This window comes from Grammomys surdaster, unplaced genomic scaffold, assembly GCF_004785775.1.
Source record: "Grammomys surdaster isolate TR1022 unplaced genomic scaffold, NIH_TR_1.0 124116, whole genome shotgun sequence".
NCBI lineage: Eukaryota > Metazoa > Chordata > Mammalia > Rodentia > Muridae > Grammomys > Grammomys surdaster.
The window spans coordinates 4,341-17,187 of record NW_021619208.1 but is presented as its reverse complement, the minus strand read 5'-3'; the positions used below and the strand labels follow the sequence as shown (position 1 = coordinate 17,187).

At 36.9% G+C, this 12,847-nt stretch overlaps 1 gene segment (V, D, J or C); it reads left to right on the top strand.

Annotated features, from left to right (window-relative positions):
* Positions 1-1,228: 1,228 nt before the first annotated feature.
* On the top strand, positions 1,229-2,110 carry LOC114636452. The segment is given in 2 exon segments: positions 1,229-1,330; positions 1,722-2,110. Coding segments are annotated over 2 exon segments (438 nt in total).
* The last annotated feature ends 10,737 nt before the right edge of the window (positions 2,111-12,847 follow it).

Genomic DNA, 12,847 nt, shown 5'->3' with positions numbered 1-12,847 from the left:
CACTTCCTGGTGGGACTCAGCAGCGCAGACCGCGGGCGAGCCAAGGATGTGGGTCAAAGCTCACGCGGGGGCAGGCAGGTGGGGTCACGGCCGTGAGCTAGACTGCAGCATGCTTTTCAGTCACGCGGGGCAAGGCCGAGGTAGCTTCTCAAATCGCAGTTACAACAGCCTTGGACCGCTGGGCCCGAGAGGGCGGGGAGCAGACTGGAGGGTCCGCTTCTGCTCCAGCCTCCAAAGGCAGGCAAGTGTTACAGCTCTTTTTGGTTCCCTCTCTCCGAGGGCAGCCCGGGAGTGTCCTGGGAGGGAAAAGTGTTACATCTCTGCCCAAACCGCTCCAAGCTTTCTGGCTTTTTCTCACAGCCCACTGCCCCACAATTGTCCAGCTTGACATTTATCTTAGACTTGCCTGAATGGTCCTCCAGGGGGGAAAATATGCAAATCTCCTAGTGGATGCAGTGAAGCATATCAAACTGTCAGGTCAAGTGGGAATAAGATATCAGAGGCTGAACAACTCTCCTGTAAACAGGTTCAAATGAAGCTTCTTCTGAGCTTCAAATAGCACTGGCACCAAGCCTAAAAACTTAATCTTATTCAAAGATCACCATGGTACAAAAGGACTGATGTAACTATATTATTTTAATAACGTATAATTAATATATAAAAAGCTATATATGTTTAAGTCATATAAAAGACAATAGTTGAAATTTCCCTTTGAAGTACTATTAGCCGCAAACATGAGAGATCTATCACCCACTTCCAAAGGTTCCTCAAACCATATTTTCTATGACACTTTATTTTAATCATCATTTTTATATTTTAATTCTCATGATAAACACTAAAGATATCCATTCCTAGTAGTTTTTATTTATTCGTGCACTATCATGGAGCACTAGTCAATAGACCACTGCAAAGTCAGCTTCTTATGTCTACGTTTAACATTGCTAAGATGACATCTTTTTTTTTTTTTTTCTGTAAAATTAATGAAGAAGGAATTCACTGAGAATTGTTGATTCATGTCTGGTGAAATCCTGATGGACAATGTTTAGCACTTTTTCCCTCTAAGCTTCAAATTTTGTTTTATTCTTGTCATCCAGAAAATAGAAAATATTTTATCCAATTTTCTGAGATAACTGCATAGTTCTTTCCTCTATCTATACTCCAGAACTAACTCAAGTATTTACATACTGCCCCCTAGGGAGGAGACACCCTTACTAGTCTAGGATAAAAGCTCAGTTGTCACCTTACAGTGACTGATCAACCTCCTCAGGCTGCATCCTCAAAATGAAGATGCCTCTTAGGTTGTTGGTGCTGCTGCTGTTCAGGATTCCAGGCAAGAACAGAGGGAAGCAAGAAAAGAAAATGGGAAGGGAAGATGAGTGCTGGTTCCAGTGATAATCGCAATTGTTCTATCTTTTTATGAGAAGATGGATCATATCCTATAGCATGGGGTCTGAGAGCTTTGCTTCTATGAAAGGGAGGTTCCAAATGAGAGAGAAAATTTGCTGTAATAGTGATTAAGACAGAGACAGACAGGATGGTATAAGTTATGCCTAGAAACCTTTGATGACTTTCATTTCTCTTGTTTTGTTTTAAAAGTAATTTTAGTGGGTAAAGAATTTTATGGAAAAAGAAACCTCTCAGTTGAAGTCTATATCAAAAACAAAAAATATATTATTAACAAAGTTTGTCTACATCTTTGAACTTCTCTATTGTTATTACAGCTTCCAGTGGTGATGCTGTTCTGACCCAAACTCCACTCTCCCTGTCTGTCAGTCTTGGAGATCAAGCCTCAATCTCTTGCAAGTCTAGTCAGAGCATTGTACACAGTAATGGGAATACCTATTTGGAATGGTACCTGCAGAAGCCAGGCCAGTCTCCACAGCTCCTGATCTACTTGGTTTCCAAGAGGTTTTCTGGGGTCCCAGACAGGTTCAGCGGCAGTGGGTCAGTCACAGACTTCACATTGAAGATTAGCTGGGTGGAACCTGAGGATATAGGAGTTTATTACTGCTTCCACCATTCATATCATCCTGTCACAGTAATGCAGACCTTATCAAAAACATCTTTCTTAGGGTGGTCCAGCAGTCAAGTGTCTTCCTTCTTTGTGTGAGATACATAGCGATGTTAAGGAACTTCAGATTATTGGTTGCGGCTGAGGGCCTTGGAGCATTAGTCTCTTGGCTACACCTCACTGGCCATGCATTTCTAGCCTCACAGCTGCAATAACAAAAATACTACATCTGCCTCAGGAGAATAGTGAACAGGTACCTGTAACCCAACCAGAATTGAAAGGGATAAAGCTTAGTGAATACCTTTCCTCAGTAATAAGACAGCCTTTGTCTGCCTTAATTATTGAATAAAGCAGTTAGAAATTTGAGACATATTCCTTTGTTAAACTGTTGCTTTTATTATCTACTTACTTCATTTGTCACAATTTATGCCTTTGCCCTAAATTCCATATCCTACTACCTTTTGGTTTTCTATTTGTGTAAAGTGTGGTCATTAACTCCCTAATTTTCAGACAATGTCTTTAGTTTCTTTACTAAGAAAAAATGGTTCTTTTTTCTACAAATTGCTGAGTTACCTATTTTGACTGTAGGTTTTATTCCAATTATATGTACAATTGTCAATGAAAAAGTTATATTCATTTTATTATTTTCTGTTTATTTTCAATATTTCCTTCCTATGTTCATAATTTTAGGGGGTTTCTGTTTTTTATTTATCGATAAAATTTTATTTTCTCTTCTACTATTTTCTGAATTTTAGAAAATTTAATAGTTTCAGGCTAAATTACCTTTCTTGTGCTTTGGGAAGGTTACCAATTTTCCTACATTCTGAAGTGTCCTTGAATTTTAGTTTTTGTTTCCCAACAATTCCCCTGCATCTCTAATGCTTTTTAAAATTTACCTTTCCCCTTTCTGTTCATCCTCCTCCTTTTCTGCTGCCTCCTCCTCCTTCTCCTCCTTCTTCTTTGAGTCAGTTAGTACACTGCTGTTTGCTTATTTGAACATAAAGTGAAGATTATTTTCTGGAACATAGCAATTTAACAATGTCCACAAGGCTGTAGAGTGGACATACTTTCCCAGTAAACGTTAACTGCAAATAACTTATCTGTGAGAAATGGCCCTTACTGATGCATAAGGATATAGAGATGCAGCTAATCATGTGCAGATCTTATGAAGATAGCCACAGCAATGGGTTCATAAGCACAGCAGTCATGTCCAGAATTACTGCTTCACAGAATTCCTTGCTCTCTTCTAGTTACTATGTTCTTTTCATTATGAGATGTTACTTGAGACTGAAATGGATGATACTCACAAGGTCATCATGTTAAGAATAACTTGAGCATCCCACACTTATCCTTGGCTCTTTGAGTGCTGCAGGCCTTTGCATTAAGTACTGCTCACTACAAGTATGAGTTTCTCTAATTAAGACTATAGCTACATCCATAATCTACAGGTAAAACACAGCTATGAGGAGTCATTTGAATGCATGCCTATTCAGCAAAACATCAGTTATAAGGTCCGTCACATGGCATATAAGTTCCTTTTAACCAGCTTTGAAATTCTAAATACTAGTTCTTTGCCAGAGTAGGCTCACAAATCTAATCTATAAGCTCTAAGTTAGCCCTATACTAGGAAATACTGTATCTAATATCCCGCCAAGCAGATAGTCATTATTGTAAGATGTAAATTCCAATGACTGAGAAAGACTTTCCATACATTTCTTGATCCATCAGGAGTTTACAGAGAATTTTTCAGAATTATGAATACAAGTCATGCAGGAGAAGACACTCAGCTACATTACAACATCATTACTCTGTGTGCTGCAATTAAAATTCATGCTGTCTTTAGCAACTGAATTTATGACTTACTTCTTGGTAAGAAAAATCATCCAGCATAAGATACTAGGATCTTCATTTTATAATTTCTGACTTATAAGTGAGCATAATTCTCCATGCAGTGTGCTTCACTTGTCAATATTGTATCTGTTAGCTTCCAGCCAAGAAGATGGCCATTATTGTAGGATGAAATGTCCAATGTCTGAGCAAAAGTTTTGATACATTTCTTGTTACACCAGTAGTTTACAGAGCACCTTCCAGAACTATGAATACAAGTTATTCTGCTTTTAAAATGGAGTTACAAAATAGTGTGTTCTATGGATTTTAAGTTATAGACATTTACTTTGGGTTATTCCTCAACATCATTTCCTCTCCAATATTCTCTACCATGCCCATACTAAACTTCTTGTCTATCTTCACATCATACACAATCTCCTATATCTTTTCATCTTTAAAGTCTTTTCTCAATCCTTCTATCATCAGAGCTTCATACCTTCCAAACTCTACAGACACCAGATTAATCATTCTAATCTCACATTCGAAGTTGATATCCGCTTGTGAAAGTGAAAATGTGACATTTGTTTTTGTCACTCAGTATAAATTTTCTAGTTCTGATATTTTCTTACAAATTACAAAATTTCTGTTTTGTTACTGAATAAAATTTCACTGTATATGCATGTGATATATTCATTATCAATCTCTCAGTTGATGGCTGTGTAAGCTAATTGCATTTTCTAGTCATTATGTATATTTATGGATAGATACATAATTATTCACTTAGTATATTGCTTGATATATATATATATATACTTTAAAATATAAATGCATATCTTATATGTTTTTTATTTATGAATGTTTATGCAGAGTATAACGCCAAGCTTTATAGTGTTTTTTGATAATTCCTTCATTGGCTAGCTGAGGCATAGATAGTATAATTTCAGGCAGCCTAGTATTTCTAGAAAGTTAAACATTCATAATGCTGGGACAGTTTAATACAGCTCCTTGTGTTGTGGTGACCTCAACTATAGCATTACTTGTATTGCTATTTCACAGCTGTAGTGTTGCTACTGTTGTTAATTATAATGTGAATATATGTTTTCCAATGGTCTTAGGTGAACATTGTAAAATGGTTGTGAGACCCCAAAAGAGTCCTGAGCCATAGGTTGAGAACTCCTGTTCTAGAGAAACTTGAGCTAGCAACATCAAAATTCTGTGTCAATAAAATCCAATTCTACCAAGAAATAAATTAGCACTGGTTCCCTTATACTGTCAGTCTGCTGGGTTTTCTATGTGCAAGAAAAATTTTTCCTGGGAAAGAAAAGGATCCAGTAAAATTTTGAACACAAAGGCCCATGCTACATGATCATGGGTACAAGAAGAAACTAGGGTCCAGTTGTTATCCACCTCTCCTTTCTTTATTCACTTCTGAATGTGCAAGATGTTTTTCATAGGTAGATTCTTAATCTCTTGTGCTTAGTTACTTTTCTCTTGCTGTGATAAAAAACAATGTCCAACATAACTTATAAAAGGGAATCTTTACTTGAGCTTATGACTTCAGTGGCCTGGAGGAGTGACATGACAGGACAGCAGGGATATGTCAGAATTCACATTTGTATCCACAAGCAGGATGCAAAGAGGGCACAGAGGATGGAAGCAGATTTTTAAAAACCCAAAGCTCATCCAGATGCTATGCATCCTACAAATTGGCCACACTGCCTAAACTCTTTCAAACAGTTTCTCCTAGAGGGATTAAATAGTGAAACATATGAGCATATTGGAGCATATCATTCATACTGCCACATCTGTATAGCAAGAAAATTAGAAAGAGTAATGTTTGTGATTAAGGATACACATGGATTTGACCTTTATTTCAAAAGGGAAAATTCAAATTTTATAATTTCAGATTGAATCCTTTATAAAGACCTAACATATAAAACTAAAATAGGGAAGGTAGGAGGGGAGGGGCTCTAAAATGTAGTAATTTGTGTTGTATCATTATTCAGATAATAAAACAAAAGACATTATAGACATGAGAAGCAGGGAACCTCAACACATTTTGGGGTTTACAACAATGAACCAGCTTAAGAATGAGGGTGTCTGCTGCTCTTTGCCTAGGTATCCAGACTCACCAGTAAATGTAACTATGAGCTAGCTAGCCATGTATTCCTGAGACTTGTACCAGTAGATGAGGGTAGGAATGCTGGTACTTCCATATACCTGAAACAATATTAATAGTGATTAAATAGTCATTATATAATTGACTGACATGAAATTTCTGATGGATTTTTAAATCTATTAGCAGGACAATTTCTATAATAAACTAGCTATTTTCACATATACATACACAAACACACACACATACATACATATATATATATATATTCATGAAATGGTATATATATCACATATATGTATAAAATACATATATTCATAAAATAATAATTTTCAAAACATAAGTCCATGAATATGGCAGGAAGCAGGAAGGTGGGATTTGTAGGAGAGTTTTGAAGAAGAAAATGCCAGAAAGACGTGTAATGGAAGTACAATCTAAAAACAAAAAAAATACAGAAAATATATAAAGCTGATTATTTGCAGCATGCATATGACAAGTTTCTTGTAAGAAGTTCAAATTAGGACTTTGTTTTATGGAAATTTTTGAGCAGAAATATGTATTCACAAAACTGCAATGGAAAGTAATTTAACATCTCTGAAAAATTAGTGTCATTGCTACTTTTCAGTGTATGACTTTTTGAGGACTATGTCTTGCTGATATTGCTATCTATAGTCAACTCCTACCATCACAAACACATCTGAACTAATATTTCTCAGATATATGTCCCAGAAGAAATATTCAATATTCATGAAAATTTGATAAAAACACACAGACAATTAGAGATGAGAAATAGAAAACCACAAAGCATTGTTTGTTTAGAGAAAAGATTACCAACTCTGGGTGTCCTGGATATGTTTGAGATAAACATGGATCCTCTTTGAGACAAACTGTGGATCCCCTACTTTCAAATAAATGAATTCTTATGAGCACTAAAAATCCCCCCCACCCCATTTCAAGCATCAATTTCATTGAAATAACAGTTTCCATTATAGGTAACTTTACATTACTACAATCAAAGTACCTGAAAGAAATGAATAGGAAAGATGTATTTTGCCTCACATTTTCAGAGAATTTAAACCATCATGATAGTTGATTCTCAGTTAATTTCATGGCAAGCCTAGAGTTAAAAGACAAGGAAAAAATGTCCATAGATAAATAGGAAGTTAAGTGTTTTCCTCCCGTGAATTGCTTTCTCCAGTTTGAAGTCATCCTTCAAAGTTTCTAGAAGCTACCAAATTAGTATCAGAAACTACCAAATCAGTATCAGAAGTGGGGGACTATATGTACTTCAGAGAACATTTAAGTTCTAAAACATAGTACTTTAGAATCCTTTAAATGCTCATTATTCCGACATCAGCTTACTATATTAAACTAATTACCTTTTAAATGGAGTTTCTGTTTAGAAAAAGATCAGACAAACATTGTATCCAAGAAGAAGGAGTATGACAGGGCACAGAGTTGCCTTTCCTGAAAGTAGTTTCATACCTTGTTTTTGGAAGAAGCTATAACCAGGTTGTCTGTTTGCTAGATTTAGTTTTATTCCCTAGAACATCTGAGCTCATCTCTGTACATTAAATCAATGGCATCCTGGATACTCCAGAGGGACTTCCAGGGTACAATGAACAGAAACAAAGATACATTACAGAGATAGGAAGGCTCAGGCTCTGCATCTGGAAGTGAAGTGTCATGTTTGGGGATGACTTGGGCAAAGCATGTTAGTTTTGCATAAGAATTTTCCTGAAGAAACTTGCCACATGCTTTCACTGCAATAAGACATGGGGTGAGAGATAGTAGAAACTGAGCCCTATCTCTATGGAGGCCATTTCACCAGCTGTGATAGGCAAACTACTAACTGTAAGGGCAGAAGTCCCTATAGAGTGGTGAAATTCCAGGAAAGAAGCAATCACTAGATCATTTTTGGAATTTCACATTGAGATAATAACAAATAGCACAACAACAAAAAAGCGAGCCCAAGCGTTAAAGAACAGAATAACATTTTCTAATCCAGGTACGTTCTTAGGTCCTATATCACTTTCAACAAAGCAATACTGACTAGACACTTAGTTACAACACCAAACCAACTTAGATGCACTGCAAACCATGACCTGTAACCCAAGCAGCTGCCCAATTCAGTGATATTAAATGGTATCCAGGAAAGTAATCCCAGAGAACAACTGCAAATTCAGTGGCAAAGCACTATGACATACCAACTCAAAGGGCCATACATCCTAAACCATTCCAAACAGATTAAAAAAGGGCTTGAATATTTGAACATATGATCATATGATCCCACGGGGGTCTCCTTATTCAAATTACCACACCTGGATAACAAGTAAATAATAAAAGAAGACAATTTTTTAAGGGTGACTCTCCTGTCATTGCACTTTATGACTTTAAATGTCAGAAACCACCTCACACATTGATGTGAAATTTTCAATGGTATGCTCATTTGATTTGATATATACAACAGTTTTTTCCATGTCCTTTGACTAACACAACAGGCCTTTCAACTATATGAAAACTCTTTTTCACTCCTTACATCTACCAAAAGATTTGCAAAAATCCCTACAGTAGAATTTTACATGCAAGTATGAAATAAATTCTCAGAGCTCTATTTATGCCTTAAAGTTCCTGAGTTTCTTAATTTAGCTTTTGAGAATGAAGCTCTCTGCTTAATTCTTGCAATACTATTGCTCTGGATCCTTAGTGTGAATGAGGAATTAGGAAGGATAATGGTAAGAATGTGAGCTCTGGGGCCCACTACTGCTCATGACTCTGTGTTCTCATTGTTAAATTGTCATTAGCCTGGGAATTTGTTGTTTAGGCATGTAAAAAGTAAAGAAGAAATAGAAGAAATAAGAAATACTTTGTCTCTATTGAGCACATGACAAAGAAAGACAGTAAGTTCCACTTTTAATACTTTGGTGAATTTTAAATTAGGTATACTTGGGGTATTATTAGACTCACATTTTCGAAATTGATTCAGTAACACTTAACAAATTGAAGTTTTAATATATCACATGTCTACACATTAGTTTTCATTTCTCTCAAAATTACAGGTTGTACAGGAGATTTTGTCTTGACCCAAACTCTACTGTTACTGTACATCAACTCTGGGAGGTCATCCTCCCTGTCCTGCAGGTCTGGTCAGAGCTTAGTTGAAGGAAACAGTATGAACTATTGGGCCACCTCTTCCCAGCCCATATTCAGATACAATTCTGGTTGAAAGTCATAACGTCCACTGTTCTCTCAAATAAAAATGGTAGGGGTGTTAAGTTCAGTTGCAGGGATCAAGCAGACCTCGACAGACAGCTGGGTTTCTTAAACTTTCCTGGGTCTGTGTGACAGTGAGCTTACTTGTGTCTATCACAGGGTACTCTGGTCATCCGAACAATTTTCTCTGAGTCAGTTTCCAAGGCCAGAGCAGCAGTGCCAAGCTTTATGTGACTAGGTAGTTTTGTCCATGGAATTTCTGGATCCCTGAGAGGTGGACTAGAGCAAAAAGTGTTTTGTTTAAGTCCAATGTCATCTCTCAGTGGCTGTGGATCTTCCTGTGGAACAGGTAAATATGTAATGGAATTTCTACAGCTGTGGATCAGGGTGAGGCATGTTCCAAAATATTTTGTTTTTTATTTTGCTCAACCTGGCTTACCTCCATAGGGATAGAGGAGAGTAGCTGTTGCATCACAGACTCCTCATTCGGTCCAAAAATCGGAGAGTATATGTTCCAACACTATAGCTAACGTATGAGTGGCTTATAGAAAACAGCCTGATATGAGCAAGCTGCTGGCATATAGTGGATTCTCTGAAAACAACAAAAAGTTCTGAACATGACTCAGCCATACTTCTCAGGACATATTAAAGGTCTTACTATCTTACTGTGGATCTTCACACATCTATGTTTATTGGCACTCTATTCATGGTATCTGTTCTCGGTCCTCTCCTTCCAGATGGCCTGTACAGTTGAATCTGACATAACAAACCAGAGAAACACAATCAGAACCTCAGCCCGAGGAGGAATCTTATGGGTAGACTCATTGAGGAAAGTATTCTTGGGGAGGTAAAACATATGCTAGTGAACACACAGGTTTTTGCTCACAGTTGAACACAGCAGGAAGACAATAGGAAGGAGGCTGAAAACAGAGCTAGGAGACAACAGAAGGAAGGGAGCCAGAGAGAGGAAAACCACAGAGGAATAATGAAGTATGTAGAAAGGAAGACCATGATGCCTTTTTATAAAACAATCTCCTGAAGAGAGCATCTATTGACCCATGAATTTTTCATTTCATTGTTCTTATCTTTGTATCTGAAACTAAGCTTCAATGGAACAAATCACATAAAATAATTTTCAGTCAAGAAAGGTCATAAGAATCCTGGTTTGGGAAAAATCTTAAAGGAAGAGCATGTAGAGCCATGGAGTCCTAATGTATTTTTGCTGAGCTAGATTTGTCTTTGATCCCTCCACTTGAGTCTTTGGAGTCTTTTCTTCTCTCGAATCCTGGTTGCCATCTTTCCAACCTTTTTACACCCTCAAATGTCTGGGCATCATATGGGTAGTTTGGTCTATCTTGCCTCTCCACTGATTAAAATCCATCCTCTTCCTTTACAAGGCCCATCTTCCACATCAGCTACTACTCAAGAACTTGGAACATACCTTGTACATGAACCCTGCTTCTTTATAGATGCACTAAGCTTCATAGGAATGATTTTCTATATTCTTCTGGGTTTGTCTAATTGCTTTGTTGAGAATTGGTATAGGTGAGATTCTTCAGATTTAGCTCATGGCAAGAGTGGCTTCACTGTTCATAAAACAGATCACCACTAAGTCAGAGTTAAAGTTCAGATCACCAGATTTTCTCCTTGGGGTCCTTTACCCAGGCATAGGAAACAAACCTTCTCTAAACACACTTTTAGGAGCTGTTGTTCCTGTCATAGTTACCTACTTTTCCTATTGTCCATCTGTATTCTGGCTGTATTATTCATACTATTTTTCCCCTAGAGCACCTTCAGTTCTTCTAGGGGCTCCTAAAAAATATTTCTGATTAATAATCTGAAGACTTTTCATGAGCATGGAGAAAAGACTAAATGATAGGTATTCTTGACATAGGTCATAGCGTCACTGGAAGAGGTGAAACCAAAGGCCAAGCTCTCATATAGTTTTTTCTGATACTTGCTATCTCTGAAGTCTTAGGAAAGTCATGTGACATCTACAGGCCATCATCTGGTCACAGATAGCTTAAAGTTCAAAAATACTAGGCTCACTTTCTCATTTCTCCCCTATGTGTGGGAAACAGAAAAATTGAAACATTGCAAGTATAATTCTACCATTATCACCATATGTAGTACTATGTGAGTTGAGCCCTTCATGGGCCAGAGTGTAAGGCATGGCCAGCTTATGAAATATGGATAGGCCTGCTGTACTAGCTTATATATTCTGGAATAAGATCAGAAGACTGCATTGTCATGTCACAGGAAGGTAATTCCTAGGTCCAGGCAAAGTGATTTTAATTTGTACTCCAAAAATATCTCAATTCAAAAGTTAATATAGATGATGCAATATATTAAGAACTTTATAAAATTCTTCCAACATATGGTGATTTCAGCATCTTGCATACTGAAATAAGACTCTTATAATTCCTTATTTTTGTATCAGTAAGTCTGCCCAGAGGACAAGCTCCTGCTTGCTTTTTATCATCTCAGTACCACAAATCTAAATACTTATTATTCTGACAGACCAGAATGTATATCTTGCATGCAGACTAAACTATTACTGGTAGGAGGAGAATCCACAAGCTCAGTACCCTGTTCCATCTTCTTCCTCATCCATGCCCTTAAACAAGATCCAGAGCATTAGCAGCTGTATGAGCTGTGGAGGACATCTTGTTTGTTGAAGCTGAACAAGGAAGTCCATGTTATTCATGCCACTTTAGAGTTGAGCTTTAATGTCAGACTTTTATAGAAAGGTTCTTTCTAGGCAAATCCTGAGTGGAGTACAGTTGTAAGTGTGAACTTTTTCTGACTTTGAGCAAAAGACCGTGAAATGATTCCTATGCTTAAAGAAAAAACAATGAAGGTAAAAATCTATGATGTCTAAACAGGAAAAGTAATTGGCATTTAAAAGATTCTTACTATATTTTTTCTACCAGTATTTTAATTATTTAGGTCTTTCCTATGAGCCTTGAGTTTCCATAACAATTCAGTAAGCATTTCTTTGTTCAGCTTTTTTATTTAAAAAAAAACTACACATTTTGCCATCTTTCAATTACATACAAGAAATAGCAAAAGGCAAAAACCGTAAGTGTGCAATTGTGTCCATTTTCATGTGAGTGCATATTACAGGCAGAAGTTCCAAATGTACCTGACTCCTCTGATACTTCCCCATCCCCCTCATAGTCAGTCATGTACCACTTATCTGTTACTCTGACCTCATTCATAATTGTTTGAGTTTTCTCTAACTTAAACTTCATATGAAGTAGAGTATTATTTTACTTCTATAATGCTTCCACACAATTTTCTGTGATACTGAAGAACTTTCTTTTTTTTAATTTTTATTTCTTTCCTTCGTTGTCGCTTCTTCTTCCTCCTCCTACTTTGTCATTTTGTTGTGTTTTGTTTTGAAATAGATCTTCTTGCTATAGTCATAGCTAGACTGAAACTTTTTTTTATTTAGAGAAGTAATGTGTAGCTTTTCATCTACCCCACTGTAAATTCTGGGCAAACAGTGCTACCAGCCCCTACCCAGATTCCCTTTGATCCACAGATGAAAGAAACTCACATACAGCTTAATTTAAACCTGCCTTATGGCTCAGTGGCTAGGCTCTTCTAAGCCTCCATCAGCTATCATGCCTTTCCTCTGCTCCTTGCTCAACACTCTTCAATTTGTCCTTTAATTA